Genomic DNA, 20,685 nt, shown 5'->3' with positions numbered 1-20,685 from the left:
CTTAGATAACGATATAAATAAACAGGTTTTTTTCCAGAGCGACAGAGACAGTGGATGTCATTTGTGTTTCATAAAATCAACCCACTTGATATGGTCTTGATAAAGTCAAAAGCCTGAGATCTTGGAAGAAAGATTGTGGCTCCTCTTAAACATGATGCTGTGTTACCTTTATCATATGTTTTGTGCATGTGGTTTTCGTCCTGCATGACTTTCCATTTCCTCTCAGGATCAGTTTGTTCTCTGTTGCATTGAAGTCGACTGTGCTGGATCATACAGGAGCTATCTTATTCAGTTGGAGGGTGCAACTTTAAAAGCTTCAGCTTGTTGTTGTTTTTAGACTAAGGGGAAATGTGCATGAACATTATGGGCAATGACATTGATGAGTATTATAAATGGACAGCCATAGAAGTATTGAAAACTATATAGTTGTACTTCAGACTTTAACATTCAAATGGTTGCTTCAAGGCCAGCCATAAACTGAGCTAGCGTCATTACATCACAACAACATTTCAGCATCTCAAAGAATATGGATCTTAAATTGCTGAAAAACATATGTGTGTGGTAAAAGTGTCCAGTCACGTGTGCTATCTTAGAACCATGGTGATATTGTTTCCTTAAACTGACATATTATTAAAGAAAATGTAGCTTAGCTTTAGCTTTGAAAGTACCCCTTTTTAGACTTTTGCACCAAGGATCATGAATAAGATAGATAGATAGATTTTAAAAGGTGGAATAAAGTAAACATAATAAAATAAAAATGAACTGCACATATCATAATCATAATACCTTTATTCATCCCACAGAGGGAACATTTGCATTGTTACAGCTAAAGTGAAGATAGGGACACAAAATAGAACGCTAATAGAAGAGGCATGCACATAATACGTGAAATTACAAATTAAACATTACAAAGTTATTTAAATGTACAAGTAACATTCGTAATAAATGTGTAGCCTACCATTTACATATTGCTGTTACAATATAAACATATCTAGTAGAAAATACATATTATTACAAATAATACACAATGTAAAATGTTCTGGATACATTCAAATGTTGTATACAAGACCCCAAAACTACAGCTACAGAGAGAGAACAAAACATATGATAGTATACATTACAGATGTCGTAAGGTATGAAGTAAATTGTTTAAGGCAGTTGTTAAGGTGTTTTGCAGACAATGGGATTCCGCTACTGGCCTGCCCCTTTGTGAGGAGGGGGTTAGTTACATAGGCTGCAGCACAGTTGAACAAGTTCAAAGTGTAATTCAGCCCTTAACCAGTAGTCCTAACATGGGCATGGGACAAATCAGGTCAGTAGAACAAACGTACCGGAACTGCATGTTCCTGAGAAATAACTTTAGATCATTGATCTGTTGGATAAACACAACACATAACGACATCTTATATGTCTTGCTGAAGTGAAATGAGTTCGGTTCCCTTTATTATTCCTGTAAACACAAATGTGTTGTTGTAAATGGGGGTGAGGGCTGGTGGTAGATAACAACAGTCTCTCGCTCTCATTGGTCAGGTTTCTAACGGACATTCTTATCGTCCAATCACAATCTGTTGTGGTGAGCGCTTGTGACCAATCTGTATGAGCTATGCAAATCTTGAACCGAAGTTTCCCCAGTAGCAGCACACCACGGTGACAGCATTTAGCTTCTCAGATGTTTCATTTTCTGTTTAAATTAGAAACTCCAGGGAGCTATTGAAAGCTAGTTGTCGCGGTTGAATAACAGAAAAGCAACGTGTTTGCTATGTCTGTGCCACGAGGATCCCAATAACCGGTTATTAAAGCTGATAGCTAACTGCTAACAGCTAGCAAAGCTATCTAACGATTTCGCCGGTACAGGCGGACCTCTTTGTCTGACAGGGAAGGCGTGCTCTTTTGTTACATTTCTCCCTTTGTCCATTCGGGAAAGAGGAACTGTTGGGTCAGTATTTCGCTATTATCTGCAGATCTAAAGTGTTTAGAAAATGCAAATCGCGAAAAAATACTTATCAGAAGGCCTGATTCAGTTAACGATCTTACTCAGTTTGATTGGAGTTCGTGTTGATATCGACAGCTACTTAAGCGGCTATTACACGCCTCTGATAGAAATTAACTTGGGTCCTAGCTCAGCCTACACTCAAACACCCTTTCATAATTTGAGAGACAATCTTGACGGATACAGTGTGCACCCAAAATGTCCTGAGTTGGAATATTTCTTTGCAAGTCGTCGGCTGCTAGACGAGGTGAGGACCCTTGGCTCACCACGGTTCCCCACACAGTTGAACGCATGGCTGGTGCACCAAGTGTCTGCCACTGACAAGGCTGACTGTGGGCCTTCAACCAGCAACAACACTGACACCAGCTCAGGGGTACAAAACCCCGGGGATGAGGCCCGGGATGAGAGGGAACACCTGCCTGAGAGAGGCCAAGAGGTGTGCCAAACATCCCCAGACCTCGGACCAAGGCCTTGTAGCCCTGGAGCCTGCGGGTTTCTAAAAAAGGCAAGTGTTTGTGTGTGTGTAACATAAAGGCAAACAGACTCTGCAATAAATACAAAGACGATAGGCTGCCCAGCTAAAGTACTGAAGTCGCCACAGGCGTTAAAACTTCCTCAATGGTTAACATAACAGCTAATGCTAACTAGCAGCACTAACCCATGTTATTAAATGATGGGTGTCTCTTTCTGACAAGTAACTTATTACTGTGCAACAATTCCTGGTGCACAAGGAAACAAGAATAAAAACAATGTTATGGCCACACTTTGTTTGTGCATTCACTTTCTCTTTGTATGGCTCTACCAGTACTGGGTAACTGATTGCAGATCAGTGATTAAGTTCTTGCCTAGTTAGATAAGGGGACATTTATCATGGTAATTTGGTATCTCAGTTAAAACAATACCTAACTGGTGTTGTTAAAAACGTAACTCATCATTATGACCAGTTAATAAGACAGCCATACAGTTGACCAGCATAACAAGTATTCAGCTTACTGACTGCTGCACCTGTTACCCTTCACTCAGGAAATTAAGCATTTCAGATAACATTAGCCTTACCTTCACAAGACCCTTTTAAGTGTATTATAGTATTGGTGGACCACACAGCTTTAAAACTGTTTGTTTAGAGGTACACTCACTTGTTGTTATTTACAACTTTTGAAAATAATTGCCAGTGATAACAAATTAAAACATGTGTTGATTTGTATATTATGGTGTTACTACCATCTGTAATCAGTGACTGACATTATATATCTAAGACTGTACTCAAACACAGACCTTTTATATTGGGCTGAGCCAGTAATCCATTGAAACAGCTGCCTGGTGAATGTTATGTCCTTGGGGTAGTTGATGTCGCCAATTGTGTAACTTTATCCCCTTTCTTCAGTCTCAACCGCCAGCTGTGGGCCTTGAGAGGTGGAGAAGTGAGGCTTAGACCCACACCCTGTTTGCTTACACAAAAGCGGTGGTCCATACTTGAGCACTGCCCCCTCTCCAGGGATTGTTGTTCACATGGATAATGTAATGTTGACATACCTTTTAATCCTTACCTAAAATAATGAATAGCTTAACTGCTAAGCTAACATTTTGTGGTTTTTAGAAACACATAGGTATAGTCTTCTTCTTTGAGGCTATCTACATTCACTCGGCTATTTGAAGCTGGAAACAACTCCAGTAGACGTTGACAAGCTCAGACAAAGCTCAGGCAAATCTGGGATGGTTTAAAATACAGTCTTACATAATTTTGCCTCAAGCATTAACGTCAAAAACAACAATCAGTCTTTCACTTTTTGGAATTGTGGAGAAGTCACCCCCTGTTATCACTTGGGCATTACAAATATTGTGTCAGTCAGCTGATGGCATACATTAAATACTGTACATCGTGTACCAGGCTTTTCTTACAACATCTAAAAGGGTTGGGTTATTTCTGAGAGTAATTACCCTGTATGTTAAAACATTATAAGCCCCTCTTTATTACACAAATACAGCTGCTAACACATTTTAGCTTGGGTGCAAAAGGTCCTTCCCAGGGTTAACAGGAAGCTGAGTTAGGTTAGGGTTAAATGTAATCTGTTGAGCTGGTCCCTCCAGAACAACAGCTGCTTATTATAGCAATTGTCTACCCTGTCGAACCAGATCTGTGAAATATTGCCTAATTATCTGCAATATCTGGATTGGGGTCACCAAACCAGAAATGTAGCCCACTCGTCTTCAAGATCTTTGGATGTCAGCTGTCTACCCCTAATTTATTTTCTTTGTTTACACCTGCCTTTCCTTACCAGGAGGAGGATGTTAAAGTTAAAGAGGAGGAAGACCCCGCCCCTCTCACTCAGCTGGCTCACAGTTCCACACTGGAGCAAGAGGTATGACTTGTCACACATGCCTTCATTCGTCTCTGAATACTGTTGAAAATGTTGCACATTGGTGTTTTAAAATGTTTGAGTTGTCTGAAATGTAGCTGTACTGGTTTTCCTTTAAAAGTACACACTACAGGATTTGTTAGTCTGATTCAAACTCTATGTCACGCTTGCATAAGATCTAGAGTCACGTGCGAGTGTTGAAAATTACATTGTACCTATTTTTAACCAGACAATTCTTGCTCTCACATGACTTCATCTCTCAAATTGCGCGGTTCTGATGACTGCGGCTTTTGGATCAATGTGTATGATTAGGCATGTTGAAGCACAATCCTTACTGTCTGTCTCACAGGGCACTAATCTAGCTAGCTTTTCCAAAATATTTAAGAGTATAATTGTACATTTTCAACTGTTTTTTTCACTTGTATTTTATGTTTTAGTCAAGCAGCTACTGTGGTATGATTTTAAGCATAAGCTCTATAATTCCCATTAGAGACTAATGCTGTCATTGTTGTTTTCCATGTTTCTTCTTTTTTCCTATTTCAGAGTCTGCTTGAAGGCATCACTGCTCTGTCTGATCCAGCACGCCAGCATCCTCCTACCATTGATATAGAACAGCACTGGAGCAATTTACTCTCTCTTACTGACCTTGATGTAAGTTTGTTTTCTTATGTTTATTAGTCGCCAAGAAATGTATTTTATAGGGAATTGACCATATATTGATATATAGCATTTATTTTCTGATTATCAGAATCCATAAAACATTTTTGCCAATAAACGTACTGAAAAGTGTGGTACTTCGGGTGGCACCGGCCAGTGTCTCTTGTCTGTAGTCATCACTCTTTTGCCTTACTCAATGTCCTATCCTCACCGCTATCGGATTGACTAGACGAGTAATACTCAATTAACACTGAACACCACTGTGCCACAGCATGCTAAGACAGAAGGGATCTTCTCTGGTGAGCGAGTGGAGCTCTGTGTCTAGCGTAAGGCAGCATCTTGAGCTAAAGCTATGTAATAAGTACAACAATCCGCTCCATGATGAAGTTGCAAAATCACAGGGTTTGTAACTTGTTGCCATTAGTATTGATAGTTACTGATGTAACCACTATTAGCAAATAGCTTTTTGCATTTTGGAATACATAAACTAGCCAAGTGGCTAGCTGACCTTTTCGTACTTATAACTCCTCTACTCCTACTTGGTTCAAGTTACTCCAAATATTGGTTTACAGCAGGGGTGTCCAAACTACGGCCCGGGTGCCAAATGCGGCCCACAAATGAAACTTGTGCTTGTCCTGTACTTCTTAAATATAGATGAAAACAGATATTACACAGTATTCATGTGTTAAGAGGCCCACTTTTCAAACATTCAGTCAATTAAAGTTGAAAACATTTTCTATCAAATCTAAGTTGATAAGAAAAAATCCCATTTATTTTCACAACACGCTTGAAATAAACCCTTTCTATTTCCTCTTCTGATAAGCAATCTGAGGCTCCTGTTTTAACAAATGAGCTGCTAACAAAGTAAATAAAACTCTATGGAGAGCTGTGATGTAGGCCGTTGTTTTTCTTAAAGCATATTCAAGTATTAAGCATAATGTACCTACATTTGATTCATTTTGCTAACTTATGAGGCAATATACCTCACCTCTAGTGAGTGGCCCAGCCCTTTGTATATTTTTCTGTATGTGGCCCTCGGTGAAAAAAGTTTGGACACCCCTGGTTTACAGTCTCCTTGAATACTAATCATTTGCATTATATTTGGCCCTAAAACATAATGATTGATCCCTAGTTTTTGACAATAATATTGGTTTTCAAACAGTGATTCAGTTGCATAATGTACAATATGACCCATCATTATGTTGCAATGGAGAATCTTAGCATCCAGTGATCTACTAGTTCTTTGAATATTTCAGCTAAATGATATGCCCCATGTGTAGGACTTGGACTCGCTTGTCACGGAGCGTCTGTCAGACCTCGACTCAGACATCTCCAGTGCCATCAGCCAAGATGTCAGCTTGCATGACGCTATGGTCACCAGTGCTGGAATGTTTGGCGTGGCGTCTGAAAGAGCTGAGTCCAGGCCAGTCACCCAGCAACAGAGAACCCTCTTCCGACTGGAATCCACAGGCTCCACACAATCAGACGCATCACCAGGGATGGCAATGGGCCTGGCTGCGCTCCCCTTTGCTTCAGTATGTAATTTAACTGGCAATGGGAATAGTGCACTGAGTGGCTGTCTGGACGAGGCAGTGTTTGACCAGATCAATCAGCTAGGGCTGGAAGGCCTGGACACCCAGCTGATGGGCTCTCTGGAGGGCATAGACCCCCAGGTCCTCGAGGACTTGGACTCCGACTCAGGTCTCTCTTTGGAGAGCAGCTCTGGAGGCCCTGTCTCCCCAGGTTTGTTTACATTTCTACAAATACTTAGTAGATGAAATGCTTTTTTTGCCTACACATAAGAAATTGTTACTAATCCGTATTTACCTCCTCACTCGTCCAGGCTCCTCTGAGATGTCATCGTCTTCCAGTTCATACTGTGAGGATGAGTGTGGAGCCACAGGCTACAGCAGTGAGGTGGATTCAGTCGCTTCAAAAGGCATCATCGACTACGACACAACATGGTCACCTGTAGATCTGAGTGAGAGTGTTTGGCATGACCACAGCTACTCATCCCCAGCTTTCTTCAACCAGCCACCAGTAACATTTCCTCACAAAGGGATCAAAGAGGAGCCCCTCAGTGATGTTGAGGATGACGAGCCACGGTTCCACGACAGAGAGATGAGTCGCGATGAGATGCGCGCCCGTTCTATGTGCATCCCGTTCTCCGTCCTGCAGATTGTTAATATGCCAGTGGAGGAGTTCCTGGAGGTCCTCGACAGTCACGGCTTCACCACTGATCAGGTGACCCTACTGCGGGATATCCGCAGACGAGGAAAAAACAAGTTGGCAGCGCAAAACTGCAGGAAGCGCAAACTAGATGCCATCACAGGGCTGCAGGAGGAGGTGGAGATGTTGCATGCTCAGAGAAACAAGCTACTGAGGGAGAAACAGCTCACAGCCAAGACAATGGGTGCTGTGGGCCAGCAGATAAAGCAGCTGACCAGGGACCTCGTGGCCCGGCTGAGGGACGACTCAGGACGGCCCCTGAACCCAGAAAGATTCACCCTGCAGTGCGGGGCTAATGGGAGGGTTGTAGTTCAGCCTGTAAGACGGCCGGCTGTCTCCACAACAACAGGCAACAAAACAGACAAGAGGAAGAAGGAGAAAAAGCAATGATGCAATATTGCCACTGAGACTTGAACTTTTAGGTTTTTGGATATTTCTGAACTTACTTTGCCTGACTATGGTTTTGGGATCTCCTCTTTTCAAAAAGTGTGTGTGGATTCACCGCTGTTGGGAGCCTAAATTGGCAAAAGCTGCGAACAGGAAAGAATACTCAGAACATCAATAAATAAAAAAATCTCTGTAAATAAAATTTCTCTTGGGGAAAAATGTAGCTTACACACTGGACATTTTTGCTTATTCAACATGGACACGGCACACGGGGCAGTTTAAGGGATAAGCTGAACTGCTGCCAGTGCCACCAGTCTCTTTGTGCCTGTTAACATTAAAGTCACTGAGTCCTAGCGTTTTTACAAACAGACGTAGGCAACCAGACATCTGAAGTCAACATGGCCAGCAGTGTGACACTTACTGGATAGAGATCTCGGAGGAGGATTTGTTTGTTTGTTTGTTTCCATGTAATCTTGCCTCTCAATGTATAACTATACAGTATAAAAAAAGAGGTTGAAGATTGTATTTATTAAAGTTTCTGAGGTTTCTGAAATGCTTATATGCATCATGAGACTGTCGATGGCAGTATCTTTTTTTTTTTCTTCTTAACGGTAAGGTTATCTCAAAGTGGTAAAAATATTGGGACATTGCCTATCTAAAGTTTACAGATTTGTTTCAGATATTTGAGGGCATGTTATGTTCAGTAGAAATGTATACTGAAATGTTGTTTTCCTTATGTCTTGATGACATACAATATACCAATGATTAAACTAACATGGCCTTAATTTGCATTGGATAAGTGTTTTGGTTATTGTGTGTGCACACAATCCACAAATGCACATAATCATAACAAAAATGTTTTTAAGTGGCTACCATCCAATTTTTTTTATATTAATGTTGAATAATTTGTTTCAAGCACATATTTTGCATAACAATTTCATTTAAATTACTTAAGCGTTTTGGAAAGATTATATTCTACCTCACGCCTTAGTTTGTTTTAGATTTTGGATTTAAAAAATATCCCTTTTTAAGGGAGCCTAAATGCACTCATTACACATTTTTAATTTTAGTGGGCCTAAATGGACCCTAACCATCCCATTTCTGGAAAAAAGAAAATTACAATCACCAACTATTTAATGATTGAATGTTGTTTGGATGTTGCTTTTTTATTTGAGATTATCTGGGAGTTGAAGAAAGTATTTAGTGAAGTTGCCATCTTATTCATGGAAACACCTTTATACAGTCAGCTGAGTGAGTGAGCGTTGACCGGAGAAAAAAAAGTGATAGTGCAACTCATGAAGAATTTTGTTTCTGGTCCCTCACAAATGTGTATTTAATTTTCTGGTTTGACCAAGAGTTTACTTTTGTTTGTATACATTTTAAACTGTTTTTCTTTGTTGATGAGGGCAAATGTGTTTGATTGCATGGTGATTGTTGACTGTTTATAGTATGATTTTGCTTAGGGAATTTGAAATGCTCTTGCTGACCTTGTTTTTTCTGATTAAAAAGAAAAAAAACAGCTTGTCTCATTCTTGTGTCACTGTTTTAGTAGCATAATCCCCTCTAATCAGGGGCGCCGTAAGGGGGTGAAAAATTAGGACGATTCTAAGGGCCCGTGACTGACATTTTAGAACATTAAGAAACAAATGTTTAAGTAACCAATGTGATATATTTTCATGGGGCCCAAAATCCCTGGCGGCGCCCCTGCCTCTAATACACAGCACTGATGATCTCATTATGCTTTTTGATTATTATGCAGCTTTCCCTTTATGTTGTAGTAAAATGTTAAGTAGTTATACACCGACCTTGCCTTTTAAACATTTCCTTGTTTTGCCATAACCTGTGAAGGGCGGAGGGCTAATGGCACCCACCCACCCACGAGGAGCAGACAAAGGTATGTGAATAACGAACCGCGTTTTCCTTATAGGCTCCCGTAGAAAACCTACGATTAGCTTTTGGCGCCTGCTAGTACTGCTGCTTCACACAATACATAAAGCGAAGGTTGTGACCGCGTGGTACTGAGGCATCATTCAAGCAGTTCCTCTTTGTTTTAAGGGTGCGTATGCAGAAGTATTTCATTTTTCATACGCTGCATCACTCCATCATGCAACACGTGGCGTAATTTTTTTTAAACGATTGACACAGGCAAGCTAACGATAGCATTTCTTTTGCAAGTCGGACGGTGAAGCAGGCAACGCAGCTTGCACAGAAAGTGAGATATAACGTTACGTTACCCCAATATGATTTAAACCTGCTTACGTGATAACGTTGTTACTCTATGTCAATGTATATCACAGTACTTTGCAATGTTTTGACTTAGCTTCATTCATGCTAGCTAGCTAAAAGTGTCTATTTCTCGATTTTGTATTTTTCTCGGGCCTTGAGCATTTGTATCTTAGCGTAACCTTAACTTTAATTTACGAATGAAAATGCTAATATAACATCACTCTAAGGTTATTTCTTTATATCATTCATCGTTATACACATTGCATTGCAGATGCCACAGTAAAGCCAATTACATATTCTCCACGACCAAGGCCTGCAATATTATTAGCTACAATTAGCAAGTATGCTAACCTACATAGTGTTATGTTGTGAGTGTGCTAGATTTGAATTGTGGTTGAAGTGTTGTTGCAACGTTAACCTGACTGCATAGACATTTTACTTCATAGTAACACTGGCATCAGTAATTACAAAGAGCTAGTTTATGGCCTTTTCATCTTATTTGGAGAATGTTGGTTCATCTCATGTGAATCATAGCCGTAGCTTGTGGATTGAAACAATCTTAGCAGTTATTACACGCATTCTTTTTTTCTAGTGAACAACATGGCGAAGAAGCAGAATACCAAGGGTAAGAAGGATGCTCAGGACCCGCAGGAAGAGCCTGAGGAATTCGTGGTGGAGAAAGTACTCGACCAACGCCTTGTAAACGGGAAAGTTGAGTTCTTTCTGAAGTGGAAAGGATTTACAGAGTGAGTTGCCTGGGACCCTCCCCCTGCTGAGCTGGAAGTGCTTCCCTGGTATGGGGTCGTGCTATGCTTTTGTCTTTAGTCATCTTGGTTGCATGAATAATCTGTTGTTCTGTATTGGAAGTTAGTTAACTATGTTGGCATCTGTGTAGAAATCCCTGGAGGTGGAGAGTAAATGGTGACCCTCTCCCCGCTTATTCAGGGCCGACAATACCTGGGAGCCAGAGGAGAACCTCGATTGTCCAGAGCTGATTTCAGCGTTCCTGGAAGCACAGAAGACTGTCAAAGAGAAGCCTGCTCCCGTCAAGCGGAAGTTATCAACAGAAGAGCCAGAGTCAGAAGCCAAAAAGAAAGATGTGGTGAGTTCACCGACAGTTTCATGTGCCTAAAATAATAATAATAATAATGCATTTCCTGTTGCTCAAAGCGCTTATCTACCTACTTATCAAACCAACATGAGATACGACACCAATTGTTTTTAGGATTAATTTTCAGAATCTGATAAATCTTATGACATGTAAACATTATCTTGGTGTTTAGAGCAATCCAAAATTAATAATGCAATTGTTATCAATGCTTATAGCCTGAGAAACCACGTGGATTTGCCAGAAACCTCGACCCAGAACGGATCATTGGCGCAACAGACAGTAGCGGGGAGTTGATGTTCTTGATGAAATGGTGAGTACAGAGGGAGAAGTCCTCTTTATCCTCAGGGCGGAGGGAGCTTATTCAGTAGGGACTCTGCTTGGGAACCGGGGGGGTTCACTTTGAGTTGCCAGTTGGCCTCCTGGGCATTTCCAAGGTTCCTTTAAATAAATCACAATATGCCAGCACTGTTTCCTGGGTTTTATATATATATAGCATATATATATAAAATATATATATATATATATATATATATATATATATATATATATATATATATATATATATATATATATATATATATATATATATATATATATATATATATACACACACACACACACACACACAGTGTCACAATTTATACTTTAAGGCCTCAAAGTGCAAACATTTGGAGCAAATTTAGATTATAAGGAGAACAAAGGGCAAGGGGGGGCCCAAACACCTTAACACACACACACCAAAACATTCATTCAGATCAATTTCAACCCTACGTTTCCATGATGTGCACACTGTAATCCTTTTATGCACATTATACAATTATTACTACCATCAATAAACCCATTATTTTGTGTGATAATACTACTGATTTGTAATATCCCTCAGAGATTACAAAAAATACATTCAGCCCAGTAGTGCTGCTGTAGCAGAATAAGGCTCTAGGTAGATAACAATGAGCTTAAGGGTAAAAATATTTGTTGAAACAGCATTTACTGTTATATTTTTCTTTCCTTTCTCCTTAGGAAAGACTCAGATGAAGCCGATCTGGTCCCGGCCCGTGAGGCCAACACTCGCTGCCCTCAGGTGGTAATTTCCTTTTACGAGGAGAGGCTGACATGGCACTCCTGTCCAGAGGATGAGGCTCAGTAGTGCTGTCGTCTGGTCCCGTTGCACCACTCGTACCCTTTTCCTCAGGACTGAATGTTCTCCTCTGGCTTGCCTTTTAGTTTTAGCAATGTTAGTTTTTTTCGAAGATATTTCAGCCCTCGCATTGTATGGCTGTTGAGGAGAAATATGTTGTTGTAAATAATAGCTGAACTGTTTGAAAGAGCGCAGGGTTTGGTGGCATAAGGACAAAAGTCTTCCGGTATATCATATGATGATTTAATGCGATGGCTATTTGGAAACTGTATTCTTTGATTGAACCCACCACTGCCCATATTCATACCTGATGACAGTTTGTAAATTCTAAATTGTTACTTTGGTCTGTTAAGGTTTCAACCACCTGCTCGATCACCATCGCAAAATATCGTAAGAATCTGGTCTTTCACAATAGTCTTAACGTTTTGTTCTACAGTGCATTTTGTATACTGTCTCTAAATATTATTTTGAAGTTCAAATAAAGTTTTATGTGAACAAAATGTCACTGCTTATTTTTTCATGGTTTCAAAAATAAATATGTCGTCATGAGTTTGCAAAATACAATACATAAGTTTACCTATAAATGTTCGTTTTAACTTTTGCAACATTATTCCAAACGCTTTGATCAAGTCGATTTTTTGGATTCCTGGAAATGTAGACAAATAAGAATAACATTTACTTGTATTGTTTGAAACCGAGTAAGATTTTATTTGTTTTCATTGTGTATCCAAATTTAAATCCTTGCCTTGATGCCACTTAATGCAATGAAACGACAGCAATGAGAAAATGTTTACACAGTAATAACTTTATTATTCAGCTGACCACAAAGAATGTATGACCCCATGTGTGATTTACAGGTCACATGTTTATCACTGGGTCCAAGACAAAGTATGCATGGAAATGTACCCTGTTTACTTACTGAAACAACATGTACTCATTACATGTTACTTAGACGCTTTTACCCAAAGCGACTTACATACTCAATACTGTGGACAGTCACCACAGGAGCAATTTGGGGTGAAGTGTCTTGCCCAGGGACATAACGACATGCTGACTGCAGTGGGGTTTGAACCTGTGACCACCTGATCCGAACACCTACGCCACACGCACTACTCTACAAGTAGTCAGTTGTCAATTCAGCACAGATTTGAGGCCACAGCACTTGAGCATTTTGATTTGAGAGGTTGTATACTTAATAACCAGTTCACTCTTTTCTTTTGACTTGTAAGATTTGAAAAGCATATTTTGTGACAGAATGTCTTTCCATTGCTACTTTAACCTGAGGAAATCTTTTCATCAGAGGTGGGAACTTACTCTGATGTACTTAAGTAGATTTTTCTGGTATCAGTACTTTACTCCACTACTTGTTTTTCTGACTACTTTTTACTTTGACTTCTTACATTTTGAACACAAATACCTGTACTTTCTACTTCTTACATTTTCAGTACAGGTTCGTCACTTTAGTTTTAATCTGTGTTTGATGGCGTGATCATTATTATTTAGAGTCATTGCGTGCCTATTGATTTGAACACGATCCGTGTATCCATCATTTCCTGGTCTTCTCTAAACAAAAGGGACCAATGAAAACTTTGTAATTTTGCCGTTGTTCAGCATTGAAACATTCATTAGCTAGCAATGACATTATTGTTCTATTATAAAGTGAGGTCAGTAAATTACTCTTTAAAACAGATTATGGGTACTTTTTACTTAAGTACATTTCTAAGCCCATACTTCTTTACTTTTACTTGAATAAAGAAGTGTAGTCAGTACTTCTACTTTTACCAGAGTATTTTCAAACAAGAGTATCTGTACTTCTACTTGAGTAAAGGATGTGTGTACTTTTGCCATATCTGCATTTCACACTTTTCAGCTCTAACATTTAAGAAACATCTGACTTCAGCTGTGATTGGTATCTCTCTCGGGCCAGACGGTATGTCTGCAGCAGTGTGGAGAACAGTCTCATGACTGGCATTATGGCATAGGAGTTGGACTTTGGACCTTTGGGCACAAGTGTAAAAACATTTTCCTAAAAAACCCACTAATTTTTGGGTTTTCTGTGGAAAAGTCACTAATGACAATAATAATAATAATTCATTATTTAGAGGCGCCTTTCAAATCACCCATGGACACCTTACAATTCATAAAATATTCTAAGGAACGGTTTAAGACCGTACAGAAAGTGACGTGCATCCTTCAAACATTTCGTCTGAAAGCTTTTCTTCCTGCAACTATGAACCACCACATGAAGGTGGACAGAGAAATGATGGCAGCTTTTACTGGAATATTTTTGATTAATCACATCTCCAATCAGTGAAGCACAGACATCACTTATGCTAATGTTAAATCATCAGATACTAATTTACAAGATACACCTATTCATGATAGCTCAACAATAAAACCCATGATCAAGCACTTGTAATGGAAAATGTTCTGAAAATATTGCTAGGATTTGTTCACGTCGCTGTATAAATATCAGGTTAAAGCACTTATATACTAATAAAGGACTGGCTTATCTAAAGCCAGTTGAGTAGCACTTGAAATGTTTTAGCTCTATGAAACCTGATGTACTTATATGATTCTGTTTTCCTCAAGTTTGTATCTTGTTGGTCGAATGCACTTATTGTAAGTCGCTTTGGATAAAAGCGTCAGCTAAATGCAATGTAATGTAATAATGTAATGTTAAAGCTGAAGAGTAAAGGTATATATGTAATGTTAAAGATGTGTAAAATCTGTGTTTTAAGATCTCATGATGAGTGAATGGAAGGACTTTGTGTTCCCCACAATGCTATCTATGGCTTTTTGTGTACAGCACATGACAGTTGTCCATAGTCCAGATCAAGTAAACAGTTCACTTCTTCAGCAGTTTTTTAAATGCATCTGATTATCTCTAAGAATAAAAAAAAAAAGAACTTTCAGTGAGAGAGACCTTTTATTCTGCTGACCTTACCAAAGATAAAGAGCCCTTTATATGCAAATGAGCAGACCATAATGAGGTGAAGGGTCTTTATATGAGTCCTCCTGGCACACTAGTGTTAGCCTACACTCCAGGCTGGATAGGATTTTAGAATTTACTCCTGAGGACTTTGGTAAGACATTTTGATTTATTCCTTAAATCGTAATTTTAGGTAATTTTAGTGCACAAATGTTAACTGTATTATTTCAATTGTGATAGCAATGCAGGAAATGACCTATAATAAGAGGATTATTCTTAATCAGCAGAGTAACGTTGCCAATATCTGACTCAGTAAAGGAGTAACAGTGACTGGTAGAAAAACAATTGACCAATGTAGATGTTACATCTTAAATCCCTTGTAAATGAACCCCTTAATGTCTTGGTGTTAAATAAGCTAAAGGTCTCTGTTTTATTTCAGTTATCTCTTTTTCTCTATGGGGAGTGTTTACTTTGCCTGCCTGGTGTCAAAATGCATTACCTCCTCAGCCACAGTTTACACCCTGCTGAATGTAAACTTTCTTTCTTACTGTTGTGGATGACCTGAACTACACTTTCTTGTCTTGAATATAAATGTTGTGGGTGTCACTCAATGGAGAGTTGGACAGCGAAATTGGTTAAAGGGAACCAGGTATTGTGTCTGTAAGGAAAATGTATTTTTGGGATTCAACAAAAAATGAGGGCAATAACCAGAATTCATAAAGTTTGCAAATAGCTACTTGATTCTTCACATTTTTCTATTCAGTGAACATTTACGTTAGTCTGTAAAATGTTACCTATATGCTAAAATACTTCTGTTTAGTCATCATAGGCTGCAACTGAATGCTTTGACTCATTGATAAAAAGCACGTATTAAAACAGAAACAGAAAACAATTATATTAGGTAATTAGGAACACATTGATTTACAGTAAGTCATGAAGAATGTGAATATTAAATAAAAAATAAAGCACCTGTGATTTTTTTTAAAGTGTGCATTTGGTGTCTGCAGTTGGTGGGATGTACACATATATCATAACTATTATAATTTTATAATGAGAGAAACTGAGTGACAGAGGAGACCTTTTCCTTTGTTTTAGTTGTCTCTGCACTCATTAAAACTTGATTTAAATAAGGAATTCACTGATCTCAAATCTTATTTCAGATATTATTATTTGTTATTAGGTCTGGTAATGGCACCTTAATTGTAATTTGAACAAAATGAAAGATTGAAAAGTAAAATATCTTTATTTGTGTCTACAGTATTGATGGTGTATGTTATCAATACATCCCAGATTTGATTGCTTTTAAATGTGGTCATTAGTTTTCACCACGTGCCATAGGCTCCTCCCACCAGGTGAAACCATTTAAACTGATTTCTCCACGTGATTAGGTACAGGTGCGCAGTGAGCACGTAGCCAGCACCTTTTACACAAGAGCGGTATCATTCTCCCTGTGTGTGGCTTGGTAACCTTATCGCAATTCATTTTTTACCACATTTTATTTCATGTATATTTGTATAACAATAGGGTGAAGAAGACAAGAAGTGATCAACAAGGAGGAAAAGGTCGCACTGAGTAGCTACGTTTGTGTGAGCAAAAGTTCAGTCCAGGCAGTGGTAAACCTCAAACTACCCTACTGAGCTGCTCCTTTTGGTACATAAACACCGGATTACTGCTCGGGAAGTGAAGAGGGAAAGGTAGGATACAAAACATATTGGAATTAAAGTTACATAAAAGTGTTGCGTTGTTGTACGCGTTTATTGTAGTTTTTTTCAAAACGGTTTTATCACAAACTATAGTAAAAATGTAATTGACTTAAAATAATGTCAGTGCCTCCTAAACTCTATTGGGTAATTGTATTCTTCCCTTTTTCTTGAAATAATGTACTTTAAAAAAATGTTTGTTTAAATGCCTTGGGGATTGCTCGTTGGCGTTTTAGGTTATACCTTTATTGTTAAAAAGTAGGCCTAATTTAAAATAACCCCAATTTGTATTAAAAATGTAAGACTTCATGGGACTAGAGCATTTTTTCAGTCCTGCTATTTCTGGATCAGTGTTGGGTTGAATTGAGATGCCTATTTATTTATCTATTTTGATCATAATTCAGTGCTTTAGTTTATTGCACTGTAGCAAAGTAATCTGTTATATAAGCATAGTGGCTGAGGAAAATAAGTGGCACCCTTTTGACCCTGTGTTTTTTCCTGAGGCTATTGTGTGGCCTTCTTTGATTTTCTTAAGCAGAACTGAATGAATGTGTTTGTGTTTGTGTGTGTGTTAAGGTGTTTGGGCCCCCCTTGCCCTTTGTTCTCCTCATAATCTACATCTGCTCCAAATGTTTGCACTTTGAGGCCTTAAAGTATAAATTGCCAAATCAGATCATTGATAACAAAAGGCTTTGGTTGAAGATCCTATTATTCAATTATTATAAACTGTTGTGAAAATGTTCAATCTCATGGCTCACCACAGGAAATCATTTGTTTGTGCTGAAACATTCTTTCATTGAAACCAACTTTTTCTCTTATCTTTTTTTTCAAGGTTTTTCTGTACCTGCCATGGAAAGTATGCTGGAAAATCTGTCAAACTCTGTAAGCGCTTTAGCATACTCCTTCACACTTTCCCTTGCTGAATCTGTGCAGTCACCACTTTTTTTACATTTTGATAACTTTGCTGAAGCACATTGTGTGTTTATTTTAAATGCATGCATCTTTACAATGTGTAACTGAACCCTTTTTGAATTTTATAGGACATAATCAGCATTTGTGTGCAAGATCCAAGGCTCTTAAAAGATTACCTCTGGCACACACATGTCGACTATGAGATCTGTTTACATGTAAGTGCATTTTGGAGAATTTCTTATTGGTAAATTCGACTGTGATAAAAGTATTGATTTGTTTTTCTGTTATTTTGCAGACCAATAGCATGTGCTTTCGAAAAAAGTCTTCATGTGTAAGACGGCGTTACAGTGAGTTTGTTTGGCTGCGACATTGTCTGGAACAGAACGCTCTGATCATGTATGTTCAAACCTCAGCTTCAAACCAATTATTGACTTTAATTTGGCATGCCATAGGTTTCTCTAAGCAATTTCTTTTTTTGGTTGGTTATTCTGTTCAGCGAGTTGCCCAAATTGCCGTCAAGGAACCCCTTCTTCAGTTCGAAGAACCCGGGACAGGTTGCACAGAGGATGAAGGGCTTCGAGGAGTTTTTAGAAAGGTGAGTTGCTGCTAAAATAATGGCAGCAATCAAATTATAAGACTGCCATATAGAGCTATGCTTTTATGCCCCCCCTCTTTAAAAGGCTGTTAAGAATTAATCTGCTGAAAGCAATAGCCCTGTTGAAGGTGACCTTACCTCACTATATTTTAACTATTTAAAAAGAAAAAAAGTTGTTAATTGTGCCATAATTATATATATTAATAATAAAGGGGAGGCAGTGGGTTGTGTGTTGGTGTTCTGAACAGGTTCAAACCCCACTGCAGTCAGCATGTCGTTGTGTCCCTGGGCGAGACACTTCACCCCAAATTGCTCCTGTGGGGATTGTCCACAGTATTGAGTATGTAAGTCGCTTTGGATAAAAGCGTCTAACAAGTGACATGTGATGTAATAATTATCCTTCCTCTTTTAGTATTTTTGAAAACCCTTTGTTGCTGTCGGACAGCCGGCTCCATCTGTTCCTCCAGTCAGACCTCAGCATCACGAGGATAGAGAGGTGTGCGAGTGGTAAGACAAGGTACACGGTGGCAGAAGCAATACAGCGATGCAACAGCAGCTTCATCAGCAGTTCGGAGGACAAGGCGGCCTCCTGTGACTCTGACTGTGAAAGGTAACGCTTGGACAGAAAAGTTTACATCTCTTTTGAAGAATAGTTTTCAATGTCTGATGCTAAACTGACCCCTCCATCACTTTCCCTCCCACAGCAGCTCTTCTTCAACAGGTTGTCACAGTGTGGACACTCCAGAGCAAGGGACCCCCGTCCCCTTCTCAGAATCATGACAGACACTCCCAGCTGTTCAGCTGTCTTTCAGCATGTCCCCCCCACGCGTCAACAGCAGCAGTGCTTGATCTGTTGGTGATCCTCCATGGAGCTCTTTCTTTTCTTAACCTTCAAACTACTTCACTATGCAACTTGGACATTTGTTGTTTTATTGTGCTTTATTTTTTCTCAAAGCATTACCTTGGTCATTTAATTGAGTGTGTATTTAAAAAAAGAAATCATGTTTTAAAAATGTATGATAAACCTGCACACTATAATGGTGATTTCTTAAACAATTCCGATGTATATTTTTATCTGCACTGAAGCTCTACCTATGTTGGCAAGGAATGAGCTTTGTATTGTAGACTAGGATTTTTAGACACATATTGGAATACTTCTATGCTGTATTAATGGTTGAATAAATTGTCTTTTTGATGAAAAAATATCTTGCTTCTTGAATAGTAATTGAACATCTTATTGAATTTTCCCATCACTTGTTTTCCTGAATACAGTGCTGTATTGTTAGAGCCCAGTAGAGGGAGTGTAGACATCATAGGACCTCAAAGTCTCTGAGTTAATACAGCGGGGGTTACAAGTCTGCAATGGTAACTTGATTTACACTGTCGTTTGTGCTGAACATTGGAGTAAGGTTATTTTTCTCTTTAAGGGATAGTTGATGCCATTGAGTCCATATCAATATTCAACATTAAGCTGCTCAGGGTTTAAGATGTCTGTATGTTATACACCCAATATTGTTATATTGTCAGTGACAATTAACACACACTTATGGTATGTTGCAAAACTGTCAATGTCCCTTTTGAGACGGTGAACATTTGACTACTAAACCCTAAAAAAGGTTTTAGTGAGATGTTTCTTTTATATATATTTAAGTCTGAATTGAATGTAAATGCCTTGACCAGAACCTAAACTGAACATTGCAAACTTCATTAAGGCAACATTATTTTCTTTAGTATATCCATTACACTGAGAACAGCCTGTATAACAAACTGTTCTATTTAACAACCTGCAATCTTTTATCTAGAAGGTCTATATCTACCAGTTGGATTTTAAATGTCTTCAGTGTTGTGATATTGGAAGAGGCTCAGTGCTGGTCACATTTCATCCCCGTGTCATTCCTGTCCCAGGTGAGGTGGTCTAATTAAAGTCAGACAGAAAATTAATTCAACTATTACAGACTACTCTTGGGAATCACCTGCAAGAAACAAGACGGCTTCATACTGTGTGTGTGTTACAGGGTTGAGATGGGGGGGGGCAGTGCAAGAGTGCAGGACAGCCCTGCAAATTGAAAGCTGATTAAAGAAGCGAAGGCTCATTAAAGGAGACAGCAGCTGTCCTCACCTCCCCCCCCCCCTCTACCAACTGCTGGACTGACACGGGCCGGTCCAACAGTAAACCTGGCCTGTCCCCTGTCTCTGTCCCCTGTCTCTGTCCTCTTCTCTCCTTCCCCTGGATGGTGCTGTCTCCCTTTGCGCACTAGCCATAATGAAGCTGTCAGTGACTTCACACCGCAGCCACTGAGCTGTATTCATACGGCAAACACAGACCCAGACACGTGAAAACACACTGACAGCTATGAGCACAAACACGTATACACTGTTGGGAAAGCTGTGGATGAATGAACATTTTCTCTTTTCCTCATCCCCTGTCAGTTCCTCGGTCCCAGTGGTTTG

The 20,685-nt window shown here is 39.2% G+C and overlaps 3 protein-coding genes across 6 annotated transcripts; all 3 read left to right on the top strand.

Annotated features, from left to right (window-relative positions):
* Nucleotides 1-1,979: 1,979 nt before the first annotated feature.
* Nucleotides 1,980-9,139, top strand: nfe2l3 (nuclear factor, erythroid 2-like 3). The gene is made up of 5 exons (XM_034124831.1): nucleotides 1,980-2,495; nucleotides 4,270-4,350; nucleotides 4,891-4,998; nucleotides 6,285-6,747; nucleotides 6,848-9,139. The coding sequence occupies exons 1-5, from the start codon at nucleotides 1,980-1,982 to the stop codon at nucleotides 7,621-7,623; spliced, it is 1,944 nt and encodes a 647-aa protein (XP_033980722.1). The 3' UTR covers nucleotides 7,624-9,139.
* Nucleotides 9,140-9,537: 398 nt separating this feature from the next.
* LOC117478248 (chromobox protein homolog 3-like) lies at nucleotides 9,538-12,595 on the top strand. 4 transcript variants are annotated; one of them, XM_034125220.1, is made up of 6 exons: nucleotides 9,543-9,676; nucleotides 9,796-9,832; nucleotides 10,439-10,592; nucleotides 10,792-10,948; nucleotides 11,173-11,267; nucleotides 11,978-12,595. In XM_034125220.1, coding segments are annotated over exons 2-6 (534 nt in total). In that variant the 5' UTR covers nucleotides 9,543-9,676; nucleotides 9,796-9,831; the 3' UTR covers nucleotides 12,105-12,595. The 4 variants fall into 4 exon arrangements, with proteins under 4 accessions (XP_033981109.1, XP_033981111.1, XP_033981112.1 ...); XM_034125219.1 differs by having other exon boundaries at nucleotides 9,571-9,676; nucleotides 9,766-9,832; XM_034125218.1 differs by having other exon boundaries at nucleotides 9,538-9,832.
* Nucleotides 12,596-16,434: 3,839 nt separating this feature from the next.
* snx10a (sorting nexin 10a) lies at nucleotides 16,435-19,439 on the top strand. Its single transcript, XM_034125102.1, has 7 exons — nucleotides 16,435-16,721; nucleotides 17,560-17,609; nucleotides 17,768-17,854; nucleotides 17,935-18,035; nucleotides 18,136-18,234; nucleotides 18,647-18,844; nucleotides 18,939-19,439. The coding sequence occupies exons 2-7, from the start codon at nucleotides 17,577-17,579 to the stop codon at nucleotides 19,012-19,014; spliced, it is 594 nt and encodes a 197-aa protein (XP_033980993.1). The 5' UTR covers nucleotides 16,435-16,721; nucleotides 17,560-17,576; the 3' UTR covers nucleotides 19,015-19,439.
* Nucleotides 19,440-20,685: the final 1,246 nt, after the last annotated feature.

The sequence above is a fragment of the Trematomus bernacchii genome, unplaced genomic scaffold, assembly GCF_902827165.1.
Source record: "Trematomus bernacchii unplaced genomic scaffold, fTreBer1.1, whole genome shotgun sequence".
NCBI lineage: Eukaryota > Metazoa > Chordata > Actinopteri > Perciformes > Nototheniidae > Trematomus > Trematomus bernacchii.
This window is presented reverse-complemented; position numbering and strand designations above follow the sequence as displayed.

Bases quoted from the DNA above. Each gene is read 5' to 3' on its own strand.
- nfe2l3 (XM_034124831.1), top strand. From the start codon at position 1,980: ATGCAAATCGCGAAAAAATACTTATCAGAAGGCCTGATTCAGTTAACG. The intron at 2,496-4,269 runs GCAAGTGTTTGT...TTTCCTTACCAG, and splicing joins CCTGCGGGTTTCTAAAAAAG to GAGGAGGATGTTAAAGTTAA. The intron at 6,748-6,847 runs GTTTGTTTACAT...TCACTCGTCCAG, and splicing joins TGGAGGCCCTGTCTCCCCAG to GCTCCTCTGAGATGTCATCG.
- LOC117478248 (XM_034125218.1), top strand. The intron at 10,593-10,791 runs GTGAGTTGCCTG...CCGCTTATTCAG, and splicing joins AAGTGGAAAGGATTTACAGA to GGCCGACAATACCTGGGAGC. The intron at 11,268-11,977 runs GTGAGTACAGAG...CTTTCTCCTTAG, and splicing joins TTGATGTTCTTGATGAAATG to GAAAGACTCAGATGAAGCCG.
- snx10a (XM_034125102.1), top strand. From the start codon at position 17,577: ATGGAAAGTATGCTGGAAAATCTGTCAAACTCT. The intron at 18,036-18,135 runs GTATGTTCAAAC...TATTCTGTTCAG, and splicing joins GAACAGAACGCTCTGATCAT to CGAGTTGCCCAAATTGCCGT. The intron at 18,235-18,646 runs GTGAGTTGCTGC...TTCCTCTTTTAG, and splicing joins TTCGAGGAGTTTTTAGAAAG to TATTTTTGAAAACCCTTTGT.